Source organism: Oryctolagus cuniculus, chromosome 10, assembly GCF_964237555.1.
Source record: "Oryctolagus cuniculus chromosome 10, mOryCun1.1, whole genome shotgun sequence".
NCBI lineage: Eukaryota > Metazoa > Chordata > Mammalia > Lagomorpha > Leporidae > Oryctolagus > Oryctolagus cuniculus.
Window position 1 is genome coordinate 122,365,967 of NC_091441.1, and position 26,500 is coordinate 122,392,466.

The 26,500-nt window shown below is 58.4% G+C and overlaps 1 protein-coding gene across 7 annotated transcripts in view; it reads right to left on the reverse strand.

The window, feature by feature from the left end:
- CNTN4 (contactin 4) overlaps positions 1 to 26,500 on the reverse strand; it is a 734,964-nt gene that overhangs the window by 116,461 nt on the left and 592,003 nt on the right. For all 7 annotated transcript variants that reach the window (XM_051831896.2, XM_051831894.2, XM_051831892.2 and 4 more), the window contains 4 exons: positions 23,432 to 23,534; positions 20,613 to 20,797; positions 8,038 to 8,174; positions 6,589 to 6,718 (listed from right to left, as the gene is read on the reverse strand). In XM_051831896.2, the coding sequence (XP_051687856.2) occupies positions 6,589 to 6,718; positions 8,038 to 8,174; positions 20,613 to 20,797; positions 23,432 to 23,534 (555 nt within the window). The remainder of the gene's footprint in view (positions 1 to 6,588; positions 6,719 to 8,037; positions 8,175 to 20,612; positions 20,798 to 23,431; positions 23,535 to 26,500) is intronic.

Genomic DNA, 26,500 nt, shown 5'->3' on the forward strand with positions numbered 1-26,500 from the left:
GTGGGGGAAACGCAGGCCCCAGCCACGCCTCCCAGGGGAGGATTTGCGATGCCGAGGAGAGATTCCGCTAGGAGACCACGTCCGACTTCTAGAGACAAGACCCTGCGGAACCCGGGAGACCACGTCCGACTTCTAGAGACAAGACCCTGCGGAACCCGGGAGACCACGTCCGACCTCCGCAGGACCCGGGAGACCACGTCCGACTTCTAGAGACAAGACCTCTGCAGGACCCGGGAGACCACGTCCGACTTCTAGAGACAAGACCTCTGCAGGACCCGGGAGACCACGTCCGACTTCTAGAGACAAGACCCTGCAGGACCCGGGAGACCACGTCCGACTTCTAGAGACAAGACCCTGCAGGACCCGGGAGACCACGTCCGACTTCTAGAGACAAGACCCTGCAGGACCCGGGAGACCACGTCCGACTTCTAGAGACAAGACCCTGCAGGACCCGGGAGACCACGTCCGACTTCTAGAGACAAGACCCTGCAGGACCCGGGAGACCACGTCCGACTTCTAGAGACAAGACCCTGCAGGACCCGGGAGACCACGTCCGACTTCTAGAGACAAGACCTCTGCAGGACCCAGGAGACCACGTCCGACTTCTAGAGACAAGACCTCTGCAGGACCCAGGAGACCACGTCCGACTTCTAGAGACAAGACCCTGCAGGACCCGTTCCTGGGCTAGCACGGATTCTCCACGTGGGTTCCTGGCCACAACCGGGACCCCACTGGAAATGCAGTTTCTCAGGCCCCACCCCTGAAATCCTGCCTGGGAGACCCCAGGGCTCCGCTCCTGCAGGTGATGGTGACGCGCGGCCAAGCGTGACCCAGCACTCGGGGACCCTGGTGCCCTCTGGTCTGAACAGGTGAGGCGCAGATGCCAACGCTTACTCAGCACGGCCGTCACTCCTGGGGAGCCTGAAGGGTTAAGGCGCGGGCGCCAGGCCCGGCAACTGGGTTAGCTGACGCGCGCCACGGCATCCGAACATTAGCAAGTTCTTCAGATAACCCGAGAGCCCCGGGAACGGAACCGGCTGGTGATTCTGCGCGAGCCGTGTTACTGACTTAGCCGCAGACACCGGTTAGCAACAGAGCAAACGTCCTAGGGCGCTGCAGGCGTCTCCGGTTTGCACACGGCTCCCTCCCCTCATGTCTGTTGGTTTCCCCAGTGAGGGAGCCACACGTCCTCCTCCTGGGACGGGCAGGCTACAGCTCAGTTCGAGGGCAGCCCTAAGTCTTCAGGAGGAGCTAAGGAGAGCGCCCACCGGGTGGCCGTGCCCGGCTGAGACAGCCGTGCATCCTCTCGCTGGATGCTGACCACACCCGGCGCCTTGTGTTTGTGCCCCGGCTCAGCGACGCAGCTAGGAGTGGGACTGAGACGCAGATGAGCGCCTGCAGAGGGCTCATGAAATAACTTCCAGTGTAGCCCTAATGTTTTTCTAATTTGGGAGCCAATCATCTGGACCAGTACAAAATGAACCGGTTAATTTTTCAGCCCACACTGCATGGTCTCCGGGATCCCAGTCACTGGGTGTCCTTGTGGGTCCTGCAGGGCCAGAGGCCTCCCACACAGCAGCCCAGTGGGATCTCCTCTGGGCAGAGCCGGGGGTCCTGTCACCTAGATCCTGCCCTCTGGCCCTGGCTGCCTTGGCTGCTGGCTGCTCCTCACCCGGCACTGCCCCCTTCTCGGCAAGTGGGCTTGGGCGGATTCCGCCCCACCCCTCACTGTGGCCACCTTCACGGAGGGGCAGGGCAGGGACGAGCGGGCAGGGCTTTGCAAGGCCAGCCTCCTTGTCTCACAGCGGGGGTAACTGCAGGACAATTCCTGCCCCTGAAATGGCCTGCTGGACTGGCCTGAGGCTGGGTGTCTCCCTTCCTGCTGCAGGTTTTCCCAGGAGAGTTCTCCTCCAGGACCTCACAGGCACTGAACCTTGCCTGGGGCTGCTCGGGGGACCTCGGATGTGCCGGCTTCATGACCACCATACGTGTGCACCGTGGGTAGAGCACCACAGCCATCCACAAGGCTGGCAGTCTGGTCAGCCACTGCCACTCCCAGTGAGACAATCGAACTGAGCGGACGCAAATGCCAGACACGAGCCGAAAGTAACACTGGAACAAGCTCTTATTTTTTTAACCAATAAAACACCTGATTTCGTTGGCTACCCTCAGTTTTTACGTCACTTGGAGAAGACGCGAGATTCCCGATGATCTCTACACTCTATTCTCTGCCATCTCAGCACACGCCCAGGAGTGGGGGAGGGAGGGGGTGGTGTCTCCACCCAGGGAACTGCCCGTCTCATGGGGAAACCCGCCTCCGAGAAGTCCAGGGGAGCCGCCTTGTGAAAGAGACAGGCACCGGTGACAGGTGGTCACAGCCAAGGGCATCTGTCTTGGACGCACCTTCTAATACTCTGACCTCACAGTGAAAATCTCTCCATAGCCCTGTCCACTCAGGGAGTAAATCCCCAGCACCTGGGTTCATTATTCAGCAGTTTCAGTCCATTAAATATAAATACGGAACATGCACATTAAATATAAATACGGTACATGCACATTACGCCCGCAGCCAGGACACGCAGGACCACGTGGAGGTGGAGCCTATTCAATACGTGCGTCCTCTGCCTCTTATTCACAACTTCAGGGCCATGGTCAGCATCAGCGGGAGTGCCCGCTCCAGCCCCGGGAGCCTCATTCTTGATCAATAGCTAGAGATGGAGTTTTTTTCTTCCTTACACAGAAGTACCTCACCTCCACTTTGTTTTTCTTTGTTGTCTTTAACCTCGTCACGATTCTAACACAGCCAGTAACCCCAGAGTCAGAGCGACACTGTCCCACCAGGAGCAGAGGCTGCAGAAGACAGTCACGGGATAGCTGTCCTGTGTCCACCCGTGGCGACGCCCGTGTGTTTAACACAGCCGGGGTTTCCCCTCTCATCCACTGAGGAGGGAGCCCGGGGCCCCGGCCACTCAACACCACCCTTCAGCTCACACTCGCAGAGTTTTTGGAAATCTCAGTTAATCAAGAATCTTCAAAACTGGCCCTTCACTAGGTTTCCATCTTAGTTTCTCAAGCGAGAGCCTGCACACGCTTTAAGCGGATCAGAAACTCTGAGGCCGATTCAGGGGTCTCCATGCCCAGCGACAGTGGTGGGTGCCCTAGAGCTCAGAGCCCTCACTAAGGCCGCTCACCACAGCCTGGAATAGGGCTGGCCGGGTGTTCTGTCTGCCCGAGAGTGACCAGCGCATGTCTGTGCCTGGAGTTATGTCTCCACCCCCATCATCCCCATTGCTATCTCCACACCTCTGTCCACACCTGCATATCTGTAGGACCTATGTCTCCATCCCCATTCCTACCTCCACACCTCTGTCCACACCTGCATATCTGTACCTGGAGTTATGTCTCTACCTACATCTCCACACCTCTGTCCACACCTGCATGTCTGTAGGACCTATGTCCCCGTCTCCACACCTGCATGTCTGTAGGACCTATGACCCCGTCTCCACACCTGCACGTCTGTAGGACCTATGTCCCCGTCTCCACACCTGCATGTCTGTAGGACCTATGTCCCCGCCTCCACACCTGCATGTCTGTAGGACCTATGACCCCGTCTCCACACCTGCACGTCTGTAGGACCTATGACCCCGTCTCCACACCTGCATGTCTGTAGGACCTATGTCTCCATCCTCATTCCTATCTGCACACCTGTGTCCACACCTGCATGTCTGTAGGACCTATGTCCCCGTCTCCACACCTGCATGTCTGTAGGACCTATGACCCCGTCTCCACACCTGCATGTCTGTAGGACCTATGTCCCCGTCTCCACACCTGCGTATCTGTACCTGCACGTCTGGCCCCATCTCTGTATCTGCACCTCCACACCTGTACTTGCATCTCTCTCTCTTGCTGTGGCTGCATCTCTGTATTACTCTATCTCCCTATCTCTGTCCCTACAGCTACACTGATACCTCGTCTCTGCATCTCCCTGGGTATAGGTAAATCTCTCCATGTGCTCTTATCTCCACCTGTATCTATGTGTCCCTAGGTCTATATATCCACATCTACCCCTGAGACGACACTGATCCCGCATCTCTGAAGGCTCTCGCCAAGTGCACGGGACACACAGCGGTGGAAAACCATGCACGGACTCCAATTTGTTTTCACACCAAAATACACTGACTCGTTGATTCTCTTTTCACAGACTTTTCACAGAACTGTCATGGATCTACATTTGCATCTATAAAATCTGTCCATATCAGTAACTATTTATACGATTATTTTCAGCTAGAGGCAGCTGCTCCAGATACAAATCATTTAATAGCTTTTCTCACCTCTTCACAGTCACTATCAAATTTGCTTATTTTTAATGAGAATCCATAAAATCTTTTAAAATTATGCAAGGGTCCTCAAACTTGCAAACCAGCAAGCACTGGCTCTTTGGGGCAAAGGGCACTGGGTCCATTTCACTCAGCCACGCCCACGCGTTTGGCTCCTCCTGCAGACGGCTGATGTGCAGGGGAACAAGTGGCTTGAAGGAAACTCCTTCTGCCTGACCCTGGTGAGCTCCACCCCAGGACCCGCAGTCAGCACCGACCTGCACCGGGGAGACCGCAGTTCTCGCTGCCCACTGCAGGGGGCGCTGTGTCTGCTCAGGCGTCCAAAAGCTGATGCTCACAGGAGGCCCAGACAAAGCGACACTCGCTCTGTTCTCTTCTCCTAACAGACAAACAACGTGACTTTCCCCAGGGGACGCCTGCAACCTGGTGGCCTTGCCCTTCAGACTAGCCATGCACCCACTCACGCACACTACGCCGTCGGTTACGTGCTTCACTCACGAACCAACTTCATAAAAATCTCTCCACTGCGTCACGCGCTGAACACACGTGTGCTCCAGTGTGTGCAGTGCTGAGTGAGAGCCTGCGACGTGCGCCTCCCCTGCACACGGTCCTGCGGGCACGATGACCAGCGCAGCCAGTCAGGGACCTGGGCCCCAGGGCGTGGCCCCAGGGAGTCAACGTAAAACACAACCCGGTGTCTGCCGGGAAGCAGAGGTGGGCAACAGCAGGGCATGGGTAACAGGAGGGGTGGTCCGTGCTGGGAGGAGCTGCTGAACTGCCAGGGAGGGGCCTGCAGGGGGAGGCAGTGTGTGTGGGGGGGGGCCTGCAGGGGGAGGCTGTGTGTGCCGGGGGGGGCCTGCAGGGGGAGAGAGTGTGTGCCAGGAGGGGCCTGCAGGGGGAGGCAGTGTGTATAGGGGGGGCATGCAGGGGGAGGCAGTGTGTGTAGGGGGGGCATGCAGGGGGAGGCAGTGTGTGCTGGGGGGGCCTGCAGGGGGAAGCAGTGTGTGTAGGGGGGGCCTGCAGGGGGAGGCAGTGTGAGCCAGGAGGGCCCTGCAGGGGGAGGCAGTGTGTGCCAGGAGGGGGCCTGCAGGGGGAGGCAGTGTGTGCCAGGATGGCCCTGCAGGGGGAGGCAGTGTGTGTAGGGGGGGCATGCAGGGGGAGGCAGTGTGTGTAGGGGGGAGCCTGCAGGGGGAGACTGTGTGTGCCGGGGGGGGCCTGCAGGGGGAGGCAGTGTGAGCCAGGATGGCCCTGCAGGGGGAGGCAGTGTGTGCTGGGGGGGGGCCTGCAGGGGGAGCGAGTGTGTGCCAGGAGGGGCCTGCAGGGGGAGAGAGTGTGTGCCGGGGGGGGGCCTGCAGGGGGAGAGAGTGTGTGCCAGGAGGGGCCTGCAGGGGAAGGCAGTGTGTGCTGGGGGAGGCCTGCAGGGGGAAGCAGTGTGTGTAGGGGGGACCTGCAGGGGGAGGCTGTGGGGGGGGCATGCAGGGGGAGGCTGTGTGTGCCAGGAGGGGCCTGCAGGGGGAGAGAGTGTGTGCCAGGAGGGGCCTGCAGGGGGAAGCAGTGTGTATAGGGGGGGTCCTGCAGGGGGAGAGAGTGTGTGCCAGGATGGCCCTGCAGGGGGAGGCAGTGTGTGTAGGGGGGGGGATGCAGGGGGAGGCAGTGTGTGTAGGGGGGAGCCTGCAGGGGGAGGCAGTGTGAGCCAGGATGGCCCTGCAGGGGGAGGCAGTGTGTGCCAGGAGGGGCCTGCAGGGGGAGGCAGTGTGTGTCGGAGCCTCAGCAGGAAAAAACAGACGGGGTTCACATGGGGAGGACAGGGGCACTCGGGTAGGACAGGGGGCAAGGTTCACTCGGCTAAGAGCAGAGGGCAGGGGGCCCGGCGAAGGGTGTGGCCGGAGGACAGACCCCCCCAGTTCAGTCTGGGGAGTGGATGTGGGAGAGCGACGCCCACTGCCCCGGCCACCCCCACGGCAGCGTCTGCACCAAAGCATTTGAGGAACTCTGCTCAGGGCGGGAGTGCGGTCGCTGGAGGGAGGAGCATGAGCCCCAGGGGAGCGGGGTCCCCCTCTGTGAGCTCGGGCGGGGCTGCTCTGGGATGTGGGCACGACAGTGTGGGGGCCGCAGGACTCGCTTCTCCATCAGTGTCCTGGGCCTGGGGACCACCTTGCACCTTCTCTGGGCGCAAACACCGTGGCCCGGCACCACAGCCGTGTCGTCACCTTCAGACGTGTACTCCTCGCCTGGCCAGGGAAGGACTCACCTATGACCCTGAGCTCCGCGCTGGAGAAGGCGGCCCCGTGTTCATTCTCCGCCACGCACTGGTACATGCCTGCGTCCGACAGGTTCACCACGGTTATGTTGAGCGTCCCCTGCTCGATCTGAATCCTGTCCTGTGCGAGAAGAGCGGGCAGAGAAACAGTGACCTTCCACGCCCGCGACCCGAGGCACATCGCTCCACACTCTGTGGAGGGGACTTCACGGGAGGCAGAGAGCCACCCTGCACCCATTTCCATGTGCGGCTATTTATCTGTCAGCTGCACTTGCGGCGGGTCAGATGCTAAACACAAAGACCAGGACACGAGTTAGGAAACGGAATTTAAATTGTAGGATTCTCTTGAGTTCTCACTGATTTAATAGTGAAGCTACTTAATACCTCCTCTAAACAGATGAACTTGAAATTGAAAATGCTTTTGTACTCCAAGGCTTTGTGCTAACTGTGGGCACGTGGTGGAGACGTGGCAACTTTATCATTTAGAGGCATTAAGACAGTCAAATGATGAGCAGATGACACTCTGAAGGTTAATAGGATTGTATTCTTCTCGGGGGCAAATAATTAATACCAGTGGAGGTTTGCAACAAAAATGTACGTATTAATAATTTAACTTTCCCCGACTTTACTGCTGTCGACGGTGTGATTTAAGCCGAGGACCATCTGCTGGCAGCCGCCCGGAAGGGAGCCAAGTTGCAGCCTGCATGGGAGGCCTTTTCCAGTCGCCACCCTGAGGACGCACACTTTCACATCCATCTCCCCACGTGTGGGGACGAATCCTGCTCCTCCGCAAGCCGGCCACGGGAAACACGGCAGCAGAGAAGGACATGCTGGTTTTCTGCTGGGCGTGGGCTCTGACGTGGCTGGGTGGATGCTTCATGGGACCTGAGCGGGTCTGGGCACTGGCGTCCCCTGACGTGGTGCACAGGAAGCGAAAGGCCAGCCTCGCTCTTAGCGATGCGTCCGAGTTTGGCTTCTGCAGATGAGAGGCGTGTGGGCCGGGGGAGCTGAGAGGCAGGGACGGCTCGGGAGGAGCTGAATGCGCCTCATTCTGGGTGCTCCTCCCTGCCCCTGCTCCCTGAGGACTCCCCAGGGTCCTGCAGCGCCTGCACGGGCCCTGCGGGTGGGACCGGGACCCTCCTCCACACAAGATCCTAGCACGCGCCAGAGTCCATGCTGCAAGGCTCCGGCTAACTCTGCCGTAAACCGTGGACATCCACGTGTGGGCACCAAAGCCACGATACAGAGCTGCACAGCATGAGGCCTGGGACCGGGTGAGGGATGCTGTCCACCCGTCAGCTGCCTGCACGTCCACTATTCCCACTAGCACTGACCTTCAGTCATGTGCTCCTTTCCCAACAGCTCACCACTGTCCCACTTCCACAGCAGTGGGGCTGCACTACCCCTGAGGGAGGATGCAACAGCCGTCCACTCGCTTACCCGAGTCAGCAGCGGTTCGCCATTTTTGAGCCACCGGTATGTAGGCTTGGGCCTGCCGTTTGCCCGACATTCCCAAAAGACACTCTCTTCCATGGCCACGTGGATATCATTGATTTTTTGAATCCAGCTGGGTTGGGCTAGAGCAGTTGAAAAAGCAAAGGGGAGCGGGTGTTCAGTGCACACTCAATCTGCTTTTATCACACGCAAGCAAAGGGCTCTCCACAGAATTCCTTCTCGAGAAGGTATACAGAGAACAACGTCGGGTGAGGGTCCCCTACTGGCACACCCTGTTTCCTGGGGTCAGTGTTGCTGGTCTTCTAATACCCAAGCAAGAAAGGAAAAAATGCTATTATCTATGTGCCAAGTCTCTGACCCGCTCCCTTGATAAGCACTGCTGATCTTCCCCTCAGGGGGAGAGAGCCCCCAGCACCCACTCAGGGGATAAGGCCCCCAGCACCCACTCAGGGGAGAAGGCCCCCAGCACCCACTCAGGGGAGAGAGCCCCCAGCACCCACTCAGGGGATAAGGCCCCCAGCACCCACTCAGGGGAGAAGGCCCCCAGCACCCACTCAGGGTAGAAGGCCCCCAGCACCCACTCAGGGGAGAGAGCCCCCAGCACCCACTCAGGGGAGAGAGCCCCCAGCACCCACTCAGGGGAGAAAGCCCCCAGCACCCACTCAGGAGGAGAAGGCCCCCAGCACCCACTCAGGGGAGAGAGCCCCCAGCACCCACTCAGGGGAGGAAGCCCCCAGCACAGCCCTGGCCCTGTGGCCCGGCTGCCACATTCCCAGCAACACTGCGTTTCCCAGACTCCCTTGCCGCCAGCAGTCACGGCTTAGCTAGGTTCATCCTGTTGCCTGTGCGTGAGCGTGGGGAGGGTCCGTTCCAGGCAATTCACTCGTCCTGGTCTCTTCCCTTCTCTCTGGTGGGAAAGCACCGACAAGCCACAGAGCCTCGTGCTCTGAGCGCGGAGCTGCAGGGAACGGAACGGCTGACCTGCCAGCCCTGGGCCCTGAGGGGCCAGGTGGAGCCAAGCGGCCAGGCAAGCCTGCCTGCGTTTGGAGAGCCAATGCGGGGAAGAACTGACTTCTCACTCAAGCTATTGGCTTTCCACGTCTGCTTTGTCCGAATGGCTTAGCCTGTTCCTAGCTACAAGACCTCTTCAGAAAAATGTGTATCCTGAAAAAGCTACGCTTGGATTTCAAACATTGTGCACCAAAAGAATTCCACTTCCCACGAACTTTGCTAACACACTTCACACCGCACACTGCACAGCTAATGTCTGCGGAAGACTGTCACTGTCCTTGTTTGTAACGGAGAGATTCCGTACTCACAGAATACCGTCTGCGGGAGTACGGCCCTAGATGCCGATACATGAGTGAGTCCCGGTGTCTGCCGAACCTTCCAGGAATTCAAGCCAGCATGCGATTCCCACGCTGCCAGGGCTCTCCACCGCCCCCACCCAAATGACACCACATGTTTATATGCCACGGAAGCAGCACCACTGCTTTCTTTCCTTATTCTCAGCGATTACAAAGGCAGTGTCGATTCCGTGTCCCACAGAAACAAAACTCCGCACAAACACCAGCTCTTGCCACAAGCACAGCTTCTGCAGTTAAGTAGAATGGTAAACACATTTAGGTAGGGATCCCTAGCCCCCAGCCACGCGGGAGACAGCACCGCTCTCCTTCCGGAATGTCATCTGCTCACGGCCATTTCTGTGGGCACAGTCCATCAACGTAAGCCCAGGAATCAGAGCTGATACCCGAGTTTAACCAGCAGACGCTCCTGAGAACCCTCGGCACGCCCCGCAGCTGGCTTAGCCCCGGCTCCCTCAGGCTTCAGAGCACCCGTACGCGGATTCGCAGGAGAACCAGGGTGCCGGGGCCACCTGCTGCCCTGTCCTGCTCCACAACAAACGGAGCTGGAACAGCTCCACAAGGCACTCGCCGGCAGAGGTCTCCAGGTCCTCGAATAAATGCTGCTTTCCTCTCGTTTCCATCTCTGAGCACTTTCACGTCTCTCAAGGAGCGAAGCACAAGTTCACAAACACTCGACTGACGGAGCCGGGGCAGCGCTGCTGTGAGGGCGGCCGGAAGGGTCAAGTGCAGAAAAAGTCCCAACGTCAACAAGCATTCACTCGGCTGAGCGCCTGTGACCTCCCTCCCTGAAAGGACTGGGATCCGCCCTTGTTCTGCACCTCCCGCCGCTAACGAAAAGCCGGCTCAAGAGGCAGATGCTCCCAGCGCCCAGCCTGCCGAATCCCGGCCACTCCCGCAGGGCCGACGTTAGCCCTGGGCCTGATTTCACATTCAACCTGCACAGTATTTACAGAGCCCATGCACACACAGAAAACAACAACAAAAAGCCACAGAAATCTGCGTGGAATGTTAACCACCACGCCATTCTTGTGAAAGGGAGTGAGGGGCAAAAGCAGAAGGGCAATGTCAAGTTGAAGTTCAAAAAGCAAACATCAAACCCCTCACGGAGACAGAGATTTCCATGTCACAGATTTCCGGGAACACCTGGGCTGCTTCTCCGCTTTGTTCCACAGACACAGACGGATGCAAGCGCAGCCCTGCGCTCTGAACAGGGAGGCAGGGGCGGGAGGCAGGGCCTCGGGAGGATTTCAGAAAAGACCTTGCACGGGGCTAGCCAATGACACACTTCTGAGGGCTCCCTCTGTCTCTCGCAGCAGGGTCACGGAGGTGGAGGTGCCCCACAAGAACGCTCCGTGGTAATTACTTGTTTGTGCCGGCCAAGGTGAAATCAACAATTAACTCGGTGTTGTGAGCCACCCTCAGGCGCCGTCTCTGATTCCAGGAAGCCAGATCGGCAATGACAGAAATGAATTCCTCTACAGGTGTGGATCCGCCACGCTCAGGAACGGATGTGTACCGACCCCAGGCAGAAAGCCGGACAACCAGACAGCCTTTGTCTAACGTGCCCACGGGACAAAAGCCCACCGGTGAAGCGTCTCATCCACTTGCTTGGACTCCATGGGTCCCGTCTACACGGTTCAGTTTTTCACACCGAAATAAACAGAAATCTGTGCTTGATGGAAATGGTTCCTGCATCCCCGTGTCTCTGTGGGCCACCGACTTCAAAGTCTCTGGATGACAAACACTCAGGTTCAGTGTGTTATGGAAAACGCGTCTGGGGATGCGGTATCCACCACTCAGATTCGAGGGACCACACACTTAACTACACGTCTAAATACTCACACAGACCAAGGTCTAACTAGGTTGGTTCACTTCTGTGATTTCAGGGGCATTTCTAAATGCTTTTTTTTTTGGGTAATATTTGAAAGTAAATCCCACAAATAAAACGTAAAAAATTCTTAGAGTAAAACAAAACCATGTATTTCCGGCCTTGGTGTTCTTTCAAGGTTCGCAGAATTTGCTGTGTGAGGCACCTGCGTCTGGCCTCGAGCCACAGAATATAACAGAAGGCTAAGCGGCTGTGCTGGGGCGTGACCCTGTGACAATCTCTTCATTTCAATCCTGTGTTCAGTAACTGCCAGAAGTGACCTCAGCCGGTGCCCTGCACTCCAGCCAGCACGGTCCTGCCAGCACCTTAGCCAACAACAATTCATATCGCAGGCAGATCGAACGTGAACTCGGTGGGTCAACAAATCCCAGGAGTGTCTGGCTCTCCAGTTTTCCCCAAAATGGAATATTTCTAACAGAAAGCAGTGGCCTTTTGCTCCAAGAAATTAAAAAATCTAAGAGAAAGGATAGGGTGACCCCAACCTTAAACATCACCGTAATAAAGATGGCCCACGGCCTCCCCTCCACAGCTACTTTCCATTGTCTACACAATTCCGGGCGGGCGAGCTGCCCCGGGGGCGTGGGGATGAGCTCCAGTGAGCCCGAGGGCAGGCCCGGCGTGTCCCCCAGACATGAGGAGATGCTTCCCCGGACTCCAGCCTGGGCCTTGTCCACTGTGGACAGCGGCCCTGACAGATCCTCAGTGTGGCCTCCCGTCCAGTGTGGTCAGGGTCACCCCTGAGGTTTCCCAAGCTTCCTGTAGGGCCTTTGGATTTGTGATCAGCTTTGCCTTAACCCCTGCCTTCCAGCGGGCAGGTGTTCCGGAAGGAAGGCGTGGCTTCCTGGACCCACGCGAGCACCTTCCGAGAGCAGGGCCGACTCCGACCCCTGAGTAGCCCTCACTGGCTCCACCCATTTGACCTCAGGCTGCACCCACTCCCCACCGCTGGCAATGGCCACCCCACCAGGGGCTCCTGGGAGGTGCCCACCGCAACTAGAGCAGCCTTGCTTGTGTGAAGCCTTGTAAAATTCAAGTAAGGAAAAGCACGGTGTCGCTGCTGTGTGGTGTGGCACACAGGCGTGGGATCCGCAGCCTGGAGACAGCCAGCCTGGCTCTTGCCCCCGACACGGGGGCGGCTCGCACTTGACGCTGTCTGCGGTCCCTTCTGAAGTGACAGTGCCAAGCCGTCAGCCTTTAGGTTGCCTGTGGAAGCAGCTGGGATCAAGGCTGCCCGGGCCTGCTGTGCAGCTGTGCCTCGTCCACACCTTCTTCCTCACGTCTTCACCTCTTTAAAGGCCACAGCTGATTTCTGCCTCCGTGGGTGGCAATGGGAAGTCCCGGCCCCGTGCAGGCGGGCGGATGCTTCTCCTCGCAGGCACTCTGGGTGGGGGGTGCTCCCTCAGGCCTGCAGTGCTGTGTCTGCGCCACACACCAGCGCAGGCCCCCAGGACTGCACCAGGGAAGCCCTGAGACAACCCCCCACCCCCAACCGTCTATGAGGGGACTTCCAGGAGTCCCTGGAAAACGAGACTGAAAGAGAAGTTTATTTCGGTGCAAAAACTCTTAGAAATTCATGCAGTCAAGGGGTGTTCCTGTAATCCATGGGAGACGTGCATCGTGGGGAACACAAACATGAAATTCAGAATTTTTCTCCAAAATCACGTTGTCTTTTAATTCGCTTCCATGAACTTTCTTCAGGACCTGGTATTGGTGTCACTCAGCAGAGCAAGGCAGCCACTGCCCTGGGGGAGTGCAGGCCTGGAGCTCCGTGGGCCCCTCCCTGCTGCCACTCCCCTCTGTCCCAGATGAAGTGACCTTTGTCCTACTTAGTGAGTTAGTTCTTAGAAGTAACCTTTGCCCCACTTAGTGTGCTAATTCCTAGAAAGAGCCCCAGGCACCAGCTGTCACTTGAGATGTGGTTTGCAGCAGGCACCCCGCCTCCACCTCCAGGCTCTGCGATAACTCCTAGTTGCAGAGCACCTTCTGTCAGCAGCAGATATCCCACCCTAAAGTCTTAAAGTGACTCCGGCGATAGCCAGAAAAATTTTCCGGCCACTAACCCCCTCATTTAAATCCTCCAATCAGTGTTTGAATCGTGTGTGTATCATTTAAACCCTCCAATTAGCGTGTAAATTGTGTGTGTTAAGTAAATTGTGTGGTTTTTCCCTTTAAAAATGCTGGCTAACAACTATTCGGGGCTTCTTCTTTGGATGGCTTTGTGCTGTCGAGAGGCCCGTCTGCGCAGACGCTGAATAAATCCTCTTGCGTGTTGCATCTACTGGTTTGGAATCTGAGTCTTTGGGGTGCGCATCTCGACTTGTCAGGGTCCTGGTTCAGGAACCCAACAGGGGTGCGTGGCCTGCTGGCCTCCACCCTGCCCGGACGCGCTCCACGTGGCTCCTGGCCCGCTCTCTGCCTGGAATGGACCCAACTTAGCTTCTAGACTTCGTTCTCCCTTAATTAATCCTCCCTCACTTCCCTGTGCATTTCTCTCACGGAATAAAACGCTTAAAAATGTACCATGTTGTCTGATCTATTTTGGGCCAATATTCAGAATTATTATTTGAATAGATGGCAAGAACCCACACGATTATTAATACCCAAAAATTATTAATGAGGCTGGGTGATACCAGCACCGGATGGCACAGAGCACAGGGGAGAATCCAGCTTTTTACTGTGAGGACGGCACTGAGGAGATTGGCAAAAATCCCCATAACGCCACTCTTCTCACTAAAGTTTCCATATTTGGAAAATGAGTCAGTTTTGCTAAGATATATTAGTTAGGCTAACATGCACTGGTTGTATATTTGTCATTTTAAAACAAATTATAGGGGCTGGTGCTGTGGCGTAGCGGATAAAAACACCGCCTGCCGTGCCGGCATCCCATATGGGCGCCGGTTCGAGACTGGCTGCTCCACTTCCAGTCCAGCTCTCTGCTGTGGCCTGGGAAAGCAGTGGAGGATGGCACAAGTGCTTGGGCCCCTGCACCCTCATGGGAGACCCAGAAGAAGCTCTTGGCTCCTGGCTTTGGATCGGCACAGCTCCAGCTGTTGCAGCCATTTGGGAGTGAACCAGCGGACGGAAAACCTCTCTCTCTCTCCCTCTGTGCCTCTCCTTCTCTCTGTGTAACTCTGACTTTCAAATAAATAAATCTTTAAAAAACAAATCATATACTAAAGTAAACTCTCAGATTGCCACCCCCAACATGAAGAGCTCTGTCTGTGCGGCACGTGGCAGTCTTTCCAGGCCCTAGGGTGAGCGCCATGAAGAGGGTGACACTGTGCTGTGACACAGCACCTGTCAGAGGCAGGGGCCCCTGCGCACGGCTTGCCACGCCACGTGTACTTTTTTTTTTTTTTTTTGACAGGCAGAGTGGACAGTGAGAGAGAGAGAGACAGAGAGAAAGGTCTTCCTTTGCCGTTGGTTCACCCTCCAATGGCCGCCGCGGCCGGCGCGCTGCGGCCGGCGCACCGCGCTGATCCGATGGCAGGAGCCAGGAGCCAGGTGCTTTTCCTGGTCTCCCATGGGGTGCAGGGCCCAAGCACCTGGGCCATCCTCCACTGCACTCCCTGGCCACAGCAGAGAGCTGGCCTGGAAGAGGGGCAACCGGGACAGAATCCGGCGCCCCGACCGGGACTAGAACCCGGTGTGCCGGCGCCGCTAGGCGGAGGATTAGCCTAGTGAGCTGCGGCGCCGGCCTGTACTTTTTTTTTTTTTAAACATTTTTATTTATTTATTTGAGAGGTAGAGAGAGGTCTTCCATCCACTGGTTCACTCCCCAGATGGCCACAACGGCCAGAGCTGGGCTGATCTGAAGCCAGGAGCCAGGAGCTTCTTTCAGGTCTCCCACGTGGGTGCAGGGGCCCAAGCACTTGGGCCATCTTCTACTGCTTTCCCAGGCCACAGCAGAGAGCTGGGTCGGAAGAGGAGCAGCCGGGACTAGAACCGGCACCCATATGGGATGCCGGCACTGCAGGCTAGGGCGTTAACTCGCTGTGCCACAGCGCCGGCCCCCACATGCACAGTGTTCCTTGATGGGGCAAAGCATAACTCCACCTGTGGCAACAGAGGGCGAGAACCGCATTTCCACTTCCGGCTCTTTCTTATGGTCTCTGGCGGGGTGGGGCCGCAGCCTCGCTCCTGTGCTGCGTCCAGCCAGCGTCCCCTGCAACCGGATCTCCACGTACACTGCCTGAGGCCCTGCGGCTGGCCGTGATGAAGGAGAGAAGCAGAGGTTGCTGACCCAATCCTCCATGACAAGGGTGGGGACCAGGGCCTTGGCGTTCGTCCTGACGCAGACAAACGAGGGAGACGGCCGCTCTGCCAGGAGCGACCTTGTGTGCTGGAGTGGTCGCGGCCACTCTGCCCTGTAAGCCACTCGCGGGTCTGAATGTCATCTCGCCATCCCAGGTGGGCCCCTGCACACCTGGGGAGTCGTGGAGATACACTGCTATGCAGAGGCATGGACGACCTTGGACAGCCCCGAGGCTGGGTACAGCGTCACCGCACCGCGCCCACACTGCCCGTGCAGCCTAACGGGCCACGTGCAGGAGGGCAGGGGAGGAAGCGGAGGCAGAGAAGAGAGCCCTTTTGGGTCAACAACCAGGTCAGCGGCTTAGAACAGAGGGAGGCAGGCAGCGCTCACCTGCGTGACCTCATCTGTGACACTGAGTGTGCAACGCGCAGGCAGAGCACTGGGGGCACGGGTGGGGCCGCACCCTCGCTCGCTGCATTAAAATGCTGCATTAGTGGGAAAGGGACACAGCGAGGGACAGCAGCCCTGCTCAGAGCGCTGACGCCCCCTCCCCGTGCGACCCTGGAGAAGCTCGTTTTCTGTCTCTGGGGCTTAATCTCTAGCACTCAAAGGTCTGGTCCTAACAGGCCTGTCCAGCCCTGGCTCCCCGGACTCTGCTGACCGCCTGACTCCCACCTGGCCTCTTGCCTGGTGTGAGGATGGGCTGCGGCACAGGGGAGGAGCTGTCCCAGGAGGCGCTGAGTTCCAGGGCCCCTTACTTCAGGCTGCAGTCTTCTAAACCGGGACTGTAATTTCTACCTCCCCATTTGGGTGAAGAGGAAGTGATTAGGGAGACACAATGAACTGGAAAAACGGGTAATTATCGAGTGAATGAACCCATTGTATTCTTTCCCTTCTGCAGGAACAATTGTCTCCGCCCCTCCCCCCACTGGCTCTGGGGGCTGGGTGCTGCCCTGAGTGACAGCCAGGCTCAGCCTGACAGGGGAGGAGCCACCGCGTCTCTGTGGTGGAATTTCACCCCCAGCTCCACTCTGCCACCTGCAAACCGCCCCCCCCCCGCCCCCCAGGCAGGCACACTTCCCATGGTGCCGTCCCAGAGAAGCCTCTCAGGCAGTGTCCCCTGGGACCCCCCCCCCCCACCGGATCCTGTAAGTGAAGTCTCTGAAATGGCCCAGGTAATTCAGACACACACCCACATTCCAGAACCTCCCGCCTAGCATCTGGACCCTGGCTCAGCTTCTGACCGTGGTGGACCTGGGCATCCGGCTCCTCATCTATGACCTGGGGGCTACGGCCGTGCCCTGCCCGCTGCTCACACGTCCAGCCCCTGCACTTTCCAGCCCGTGTCCGTGTCCTCACCACCAACACCACCCCATGGGGAGGCTTGGCCAGGCGGCCTCACTCTGCCTGCTTCTGCCCCGGCTCCCCCTCATCCCTGCATCTCAGCAGCCAGATGGGTGTTCACCAAGCACTAGCTGGTGTGTGTCCTGGCTCAGTGGCTGACACCCAGGCCAGGGGCCGGTGCTGTGGTGTGGAACACTCAGGTGCCTACAGGGCCAGCATCCCTGTGGGTGCTGATTCGAATCCTGGCTCCTCCACTTCTGACCCAGCTCCCTGTTAATGCACCCGGGAAAGCAGTGGAGGATGGCCCAAGTGCTTGGGCCCCTGTACCCGCGTGGGAGACCTGGAAGCAGCTCCTGGCTCCTGGCTTCAGACTGGCCCAGCCCTGGCTGTTGTGGCCATTTGGGGGGTGAACCAGCAGATGGAAGATTGAGGTCTCTCTCTCTTCTTTTTCTATCTCTGACTTTCAAATAGTTTATATATATATATTTTAAGACAACCTGGGTCAGAGGGCCTGGCTGAGGTACTGGCTGCTCTCAGCGCCTGGTGCAGCTTGCTGCAGATGCACACTCTGGGAGGCAGCAGGTGACAGTCCCAGTACTTGGGTTCCTGCCACCCACATGGGAGACCTGCAGGGACTTCCTGGTCGCTGGCTTTGGCCTGGCCTGGCCCAGCCCCAGCTGCTGTGGGCATCTGGTGGGAATGAACCAGTGGATAAAGATCTCTCTACATCCCCTCCTACCGCCCCCAACCACACAGTCAAGTAAATCTTTTTTTTTTTTTTTTCTCTCTCTCTACAGCACAAGTCACACAGAGTCACTCCCTTGCCTGAAATCCCCAGTGGTTTCCACGACGCACAGGCTAAGCCCTGCTCTGCACGGGCTCCAGGCACTGGCGCATGCGGCCAGCCTCGTGCCCTGCTCACTGGGGCTTGGGCACACTGGCTCCCTTCCTGCCTCGCAGACACACCCAGCAGCTCTCGGCCTCTCCCGTCAGGAGCCTGGCGCTGCCGCAGCCTCTGGGATTCAGCTGTGATGGTGGTTCCCAGACTGGTCTTTGCCGACCGCTGCCTCCCCCCTGTGCCTTGTCCCCAGACCGCGTGTCCTGGGGCCTCCTCCTACAACAGGAAGCTTCCTGTCTGCAGGCCACCTGCTCCTCGCTGGGGCTTGGAGGGTGGCCCCCGGTGCTGACCATGCTGGCCACCAGTGCACAATGGACACATCCTTGTCGAAGCAAACACACAAGGGAATGAAGCCATTTAGGCGAAACGTCTACCTCCAGTCACCCAGACCCACAGCTCAGGACCTCTGAAAAACAGATCTATTTTTAGAAGGTTTTTCATGCTGAAAAATGGCTGAAAGGGAAGATGAACACTTGGCGACACCAGTTCAACACGGGTCGCGGCAGAAACAAAGCGGGCAGACGGGCAGCCTGCAGCCAGGGCCACTGCGGACGCATGGACCCAGAGCAGGGGCTTCTGTTGTCTGGAAACAGGGACGGCAGGAGCACAGGCAGGCTGCCCAGCAGCCCTTGGGACGATGGCGGGGAGCCTTGAGCCGAACAAGGCAAGGCCGGCCCCGAGTCCAGCCAGAAGAGGGCGAGCAGGCTGAGGTTTGCTCCAGTGGCCACCTGGAGTCAGCGACAGAAACAGATTCATTTCTGTTTCTAAACTCAAGCCCAAGTTGCAGATTCCCCGAGCATGGCACAGGCAAACGCCACAGGGAACCGATGACAGAAGGTTCCCGGCTAAGTGACTTGGGGCCCTTCACCAGTGCGGAGGTAACAAGCCATTTATCTCGGAGATCTGGGCAGCCGGTGTTAGGCACCGGCGCTGGGAAAACCGAGACCAAAACACACGAGAGTCGAGCCCTCGGCCGTTCTTTAGCTCTCCTGTGATAAGGAGGAGCCAGGCGACATCTGCGTTGCTGACGTATTCCTTAAGGGAACGCAGAAGCACGCAGGCGTGCGCAGCAGGCAGGAGCCACGGCGGAGGCTGCCAGTGCAGGGGAGGCAGTGCCACCCTCAGGAGGCAGGCGCTTCCGCCCTGTGCACACAGTGGCTTACAGGGCACTGCTCCCACCTGATTTCCATGTCCAGAGCTGGACTTGTGCACAAGACCCGGCCCTGCACACAGCCGGAGCCAGCCACCGCTCACCGGGGCCGACTCCACGTCCAGGGCCGGGGCCGGGGGGAGGCGCTGTCCACCCCCAGGTGCAACAAGTGTGGTTCCTTCTAGACGTGCTAGAAGCAGGGGCTTTGCTTAAAGGGCATGAGAGTGCAAAGAGCTGTCTTCAGTTAGGTGAGCAGCTCAGTGCCGTCCGGGGACAGCTGACGCGGAACTGGCAAGTCCATTCAAGCAAGAAGACAGAGAGCAACGGTGTCCAGTTCCCTGAGCATCTGCAGGACAGCTGGAGTCAACGACAGCTCCGGGCTACTCCACTGGCAGGAGAAGGCAGCCCCGGGCGGCTGAAAGGCACGCGACGGCATCTCAATGAACAACCCGGTGCCACCCCGCCCCGCCCGTCCCCGCCAGCCTCCTGTCTCCCACTTGTCGGCTGTGAAGTCTTAACGCCAGCCGGTCAGATACGGTATCCACGACCACGTTTCAAGAAAGCGCAATGGCCGGAAGTCCCGGCTGCCATGTGCCATGGGCAGGGCTATCCCTCTAGTGTTCTAGATGACTCCAAGGAGACACTAGTGGACTCCGGCGACTGTGCCCCTATCACATGAAGCACATTCGAGAAGCCGTGTGCCCTCCCACCACTGAGGTCAGGTGTGCGTCCACAGGGGGAGGCCCCGAGGGACAGGTGTTGAAGGTTGGCCTCAGAAACTGCCTCCTGGTTCCCAGCCAAGCCCTGAACCATCTTCCATGACTGCCCGCCACGCTCAGGCCGCCGGTCCACACCAAACAGCTCTGGCAGAAGCACTGCGAAACAAGGAGAGCTCTGGGTTGCCACTGACTGCAGGCACAAGAACATCTCACGCTTTCTGCTGCGACTTGCCCCAGAAGAACCATCCTCATCACTGTGGTGGGCGCTGTTGTGGACTGAACCTTTCTAGAATAATTATCAACGCATCACATTTACATCCTCTACTTCAGACAGAAGGGATGCAAGCCCGTTCCAACCTGGTGGAGTTCAGTTGGCTTTCAAAGCACTTGTCCAGCGCGAACCGTGTCGGACTGCACATTGATGCCCTAACCGGGTTTCCAGGAGAGGCCGCAGTGACCAGGAGCGAGAGGTGTGGGTCAGTGCCGCTGACCGGATTGCAACAGGAGCGGCGGCACCTACAATGTCTTTGGGGAGGGAAAGCTCTGCCTCCCGGCGCTCCGACAAGGACTGAGTTTGGACGATGTGCGTTCTGCATTGTTGGTGCTGCCCCATCAAACTGCCACCCAATAGCAGCGACTACAGAGGATTAGCCAAGCCCCAGAGCAGTGCCCGAGAGAAGCAGAGAGCTTCCAAAAATCAGGAGACAGGCCAGGAGCAGGAGTAACCAACTGCCTCCTGTGTCAGGCTTAGGGGGTGGGGGGCCAGGCTTCTTGGCAGGTGTGCTCACCCCCACTTCCGGCCCAAACCCTCATCTCTTCCCCTCGCCCCACTGCCCTCAAGGTCCACACAGAAGGCAGGCGCGGCCCCTCCAGACAAGTGTGGGCCCGAGCTCCCCGCTCCGGAGGCCGTGCGGCAGGGCGGGCAGGAATCAGACTCACCGTAGAAAGTCAGCTGGCCCCGCACCACATTCTTCCCTCTGGAATTTTCCGCCACACACTCGTACAGCCCAGCGTCCTCCTGCTGGAAGTTGGGGATTTCAAGGACCCCGCTGGACTTGTGCCTCCGGGACTTCCTGGCCAGGGGCTTTCCGTCTGCTCTTCGCCAGGTGATGGTTGGCACAGGACTGGGAGCGAGAACACAGAGGGGGCTCATGTCTCAGGGAACCGCACCTCCGGCCGGACCCACGCTCCCGGCAACCCCTCCAAACTCCGAAGCTGTCGGCGGCACCTCCCAGACGCTACTCACTCCTCCACTACTCCTAAGGTCCCCCCTCTCCACATTCCTACAGTATTATTACTCACTGTTTACTTAAAGTCACATGAACACATTCATCCTAAATAATATAAGGTATCCTCCGTACAACATCATCAAAATGAGATCTGTTCACAAGCTTATGTTCATGTGTTTTTCCCTAGATACATAAATGTTAAAATAAACATGTCTCTGCACACGTGTGGCCGATGAAAGGTGGCCGGGAATTCTTCCGCTCTCTTCCCACGGAGATGAGGTGTCTGTCGCTCCCTGGGAGCCTGACAGCTCCTCTGACTTGACGTGGGGAAAAGTACGTGTCGGCTCCAGGGCTCAGGCACTAACAGCCTAGGAGCTTGTGCCTCCGGTCCCCTGGGAGCTCTGTGTCACCTCTAGGTCTGTACCCTGGGACTGCCATGCAGTGGGGCCCAGCGTGAGGCTCCTTGGGACAGGCCCAGCAGGCTGCCAGCATCCCCACCACGGCACCAGAGATGGGACAGAGGCCACCTCCTCTGACGGCTCAGGGACTCAGGTGTCGCCACTCAAATCGTGCGATCTACAGAGGCTGGCTGTTGGTTCTCTCAAGTCTGCCATTGGCACTGGATGAGAGAAATGGCGTTTTTATAAACCAAACTTGACGCCAACTCCACCGTCAAGTTCATCAGACAGACGCCAACTAAAATGCAGAAAGGGCTCTACCCAAAGAACGTTCTGGGTCTTCACATTCGAGGAGATGCGTGCTTAATCCCCGTAGGGGTAACCGGGGTCGGGTGCGTGGTGATGGAGACCTGGTCACGGAGCTTTGCCTCAGCCAGGTGTGACAGACCTGCACTTCGGCAGGGCCCAGAGGAGCCCCGCGTGACCCTGGTGCCACCTACAAGGTGCACACGGGGTTTCTTCACTGCTGAAGGACCGAATGCCGTGAGACATTAGGAGTCGAGCTCGGTGGGCTCCCGTGCAGCCGTGCTGCCTCTTCCCTATAGAGGACTTGGGAAGGCGGCTCACTGCAGGCTCTGCAATTACACACCTGGGCAGCCCGGGCACCTGCTTTCACCCTTCCCCACTGGTCACGCACACACACACACGCACGCACACACACACACGCACACACACACGTACATGCACACACGCACACACACACGTACACGCACACACACGCACACACGAGTGCTTTCAAAACACAACCACACTGTCCTGTCCACAATCTGCCTTCATCCTCTCGGTGGTAAGTCAGGGCACCTCTAGGCGTCACACACTGCTTCAGAACTCGACTCCTAATGTCTCACGGCATTCGGTCCTTCAGCGATGTCGCAGCTGATTTAGGGTGGTGAGTTTCCAGGACGTAAGAAAGTCACCCCCCGATTGCGGGGTACAAAGTAAAGACATCACGAGAGCTTGTGCTGCTGCGGCTTGCAAGCTCGTGGAAACCAAAATAACCCTCCCACCAGAGCGAACGATACAGTGGGACACGGCTGCCTTTCTTCCCTGGAGCTGGCAAGGCAGGAAACGATTAAAAATGGATGCCCAGCTGAAGCAAGGATGGGAGTGAGTGTCATGGCCCAGTCCACAAATCGGCACAGGAAACAGATGGGGAGAACCGGGGGCAGGGCTGGGGACCCTGGCTGCACCCAGGGCAAAGGCACGCTCAGGCCACACCAAACTGTCAGTTTAACAATCAGCCTGCTGTGCGTTTCCCGAGTTTGCAGCACTGCCGTGGTTGCCTTGGCAGGGCCGGACCACATGTCTTCACAGGCTTGACCGCCCAGGGGCTGGACGTTCACATGGACAGACGGGGCTGGGCAGAGACTGCCAGAGGTCACTGAGATCCGCACCCCAGCAAACCACCTGATTTCAGATGCGCGTTCAGATGTCGTTTATGCCAAAGCCCCTGCTGGACCCTGCACACGGGGATCCCAGCTGACCTGCACTGCCCATCTTCAGGGACAAGCTCACTGGCTCCCCAGGGTGCCCCAGGCCAAGGGATCGGGCTTGTGTGGTTTTCAGATGATTGTATACAACAGACACTCCCTCAGGGGACAGCAGGGCTCACCTAGCTCCAAGCAGAGCAGAGGGAGATTAGCAGGTAGGGGCAAGAGACTGGCCACTTGCAAAGGAATCCAGAAACGTGTGCTGCCTCCTCAGGACCTCGGGCCAGGCCAAAGCCCACATCTCCCCGGGCCAGGCCAAAGCCCACATCTCCCCCAGCCGGAGTCTGTGTCTCCCAGGAAGGACAGTGTCTCCCTGTCACGCTGGCTCAGTGTCACCGTGCAGGTCACAGTAACAACACAGTGCTTCCTGTCCCGGCTCCTTTGTGGCCAGGTCAACCCCGACAGCCCAATCCTCTCTGCACCATTACCCGTCCGCTCTCCCGGGTGAGGCAGCATCAGCCGCATGGATAGAGTGACAGAGAGGAAGTTCTCTGGCCTCCGACAGGGGCCCTGTGCGCGGTGCACGGCCCAGTGCAGCGGCCCACGCTGGCGGGAGGGCGGGGGAGCGAGCCGGAACTTACTTTCCGAGGGCGAAGCACTCCAGCTTGACCGTGGCGCCCCTGGAGGTCGGGACTGTTTCTGGGAACTGCACTTCGATCTTGGGCTCATACTCGCCCATCACCCCTGGAAGAAACAGAAACAGAGACCGCTCAGTCCTGGGGCACCTTCCACGCCATGCGTGTCTGCTGACGTCAGCCCCGCACTCAGGGCGGGGCCCGTCTCTCCAGTCACCGCATCCTGGCCCTTCTCCCCGACGCTGGCATGGAAAAATCTCCACGCCGGGAACACGCCATCAGCCTAGCCTCCGATTCTCCAGGCACACAACTTAATTTTTTCAAAAAGACAGTCTTGAAGAAAAAAAATGAAGACCAAAAAAGTGCTAGTCACCAGGAATGAAGAATGTGATCTTTCTGGAGACACTGGAGAACACATGACAGCATTTAGCAGCACGTAGGGAGGACGCGCCTGCTCCACTCCACCCGTAACGGCGCCCGGGTTTCTGGGCACCCACTCTGTGCTCACCGTGTTTGCATTCACCTCCAAGGCCGAACTGGATGAATCACGGATCAGTACACACGCAGTAACACCAAGGCCTGAATTTTATCATATTCGGAACCAACACAAAACCAGCACCTGTGGTAAGCGACTTTGAGCGGTGCCTACCTGGCCAACGCACCCTTACCTTGACGGCCATCCGTTCTTAAGTCCTGGAAAATGACCGTATACTCACAGCTAAGGCAACACAGCCCAGTGGAGTGCATGGTGCATAAGGAAATGCTACACACGACTGCTCGTCGGTGTTCTCGACCCGCACACCACCGCTCTCACCCTTCATGTGCCGACTCCCGCTCAGCTTCTGGGTGTGTTCAGGACGTCTGATCCCACCATGCCAGTGAGAGCTGGGGATTCTCTGGCTTCGCAGAGATAAGACCAACCAGCCATCGCACCTGCAGGCTCCCACAGCCAGAGAAAAGGGAGCCCCAGGGACTCAGCAGCAAGGGCTACAGGCGAGGTGGGAGCAGTAACCGAGGGCAGCATCCCGCCCAGCGTGGTGTGCACTGAGTATGCTCCTCTGCAGAGCCCAGTCCCTGACACCGAGGACACATCGTCCAGCAAGCTCTGCGGACCCAAGTGCAGACTGGTTCCTTTCGTACAGCGGTAGGCAGGCGTGGTGGTTGTGTGTGTGTGTTTGGGGGGGCTTCTGGGATGCTGAGCGCAGCGTTCACGGATGCTCTGGTCTCAAGGACTGAGCCCTGCTGAGCCATCTTCCCTGCAGCCACGCTCACCACTCCAAGGCTGAAGCACAGCTCCAAGGCAGCCCTTCCCACGATCCACTGGGCAGACAAGGCTCGGGGCCCGGAGGGGCTCGGCAGCTCACCTGCCACCCCACAGCAAACTATCAGTGCTCTGAGCTCAAACTCTGGCCCCACGGCCCATCGCCGCTGCCGCGAGCACCCCCACCAGCCGGGTTGTGATACACTGGGTCCACGCCTGGCGCAGGCCAACACACACTCGACCTCCTTTTTGGGGGCAGTCTCTGGTCCCCACCCCCCATTTCCCCTGCACCTAGCTGGGGTCTGCCTGCCCTTGGGCAATGCACAGAGAGGCCTGGGAGCCTGGAGAGGCTCCTGACCACGTCACAGGCAGTTCTCCAAGCTGCCGACAGCTGTGGGCTGAACACGGCCCCCAGACACCTGCAGGAGGGCTGGGAGTGCAGGAGCGCGTTCACACCTTTTATTGCTGTGTATGCGGCTGTAAGCTCCGTTAATTAAAAAAAGAATTGCCCTGGGAGACAGAGGTCTCTCGTGCTCCCGGGACGTCAGGTCTTCACTGCAGTGTCATGAGCTGGAAGATGAGACAATCGGGTTATAAAGCGGGGCCAAGGGTGTCTCGCGAGTGATTACCTTCCCTCCCGGCCTTCCTCCTGCTGTAAACATCACCTATAAAGGATGTCCCTCCAGTGCGCTGTGAACATCACTCCAAGGGGCAAATACATCTCACGCAACCTAGCTCTGGGCACAGAAACAACGGAGCAGTGCAGAGTCCAGGGTCCTGACGCTGAGCCGCCGCCGCCTGGTGCTCACGTCCGAGCAGCCGGCCCGGCTGGTGCTGAGCTCCACAGGCGCCTCGTCGCCTCCCTGCCTTGTCGCCTCCCCGCCTCGTGCGTCCCACCGACCCCGACACAGCCTTCAGAGGAGCTGAAACCATCAGGAGCTCTCTGCCTCCGGGATCACCGCTTCCCAGGAAATCCTTCCGTTTTTTAAAACACATTTTTTTGGTGGTAAAATTTACACACAGAAATAATGCACAATCGTAGGTGTAAATCAGAGATTTGCCACGTCTGGCGAGCTGCGCAGCCACCTCCACGGCCCAGCTTTAAAACATTCGCCTCACCCGTGAGAGCCTCTGGGCTCAGTCCAGTGCCTGCTGCGGCCAGGCGCAGCCCTGGGCAGCCGCGCATCTGCCTGCTCCCCGTCTGCGGACGCCTGCATTTCCTGGGCATTTCCGGGGAGGGCAATCAGACATGGCGTGCCCATTGTGTCTGGCTCCCTTCTCGTGGCTCCATGGCTCCCAGGCGACCCCCGTGCAGAGCACACAGTAGCTCGTTCCTTCTGTTCCTTCTGCTGCCCAGCTCTCCCCACCCAGAGTCACCCACCGGCTGCTGAGAGAGCTTCCCAGGGTGCACCAGCTGAGGGGCGCAAAGCCAAAGAACCGGATCCTCCCCAAGCCCGGGGGCTCCTGCCGAGACTCTGGGAGTAACCGTCCTCCTCTCTCCCTCGTTCCTGGTGGTAGCTGCCAATCCTTGCTTCTCCTTGGCCTGCAGCTGTGTCACTCCTGTCTGCGGCTGTCACACGACCCCTTGTCTGTCCGTCTTGCTGTTAGGTTGTGAGGACAGCTATCGCACTGGGCTGGGGCCTCCTCGTCTACCGTGAGCTCATCTCAGCTCACCCCATCTGCGCTGCCTCTAGCCCAGCTTCCAGTGACGTCACACTCAGGACACTGGGGTCAGGAGCCGTTGGGGGACACAGGCCCCCCGTGACACCAGTGGATGGACAACTGGGGCTTCCAGTTTCATCTACTGCCAAAGT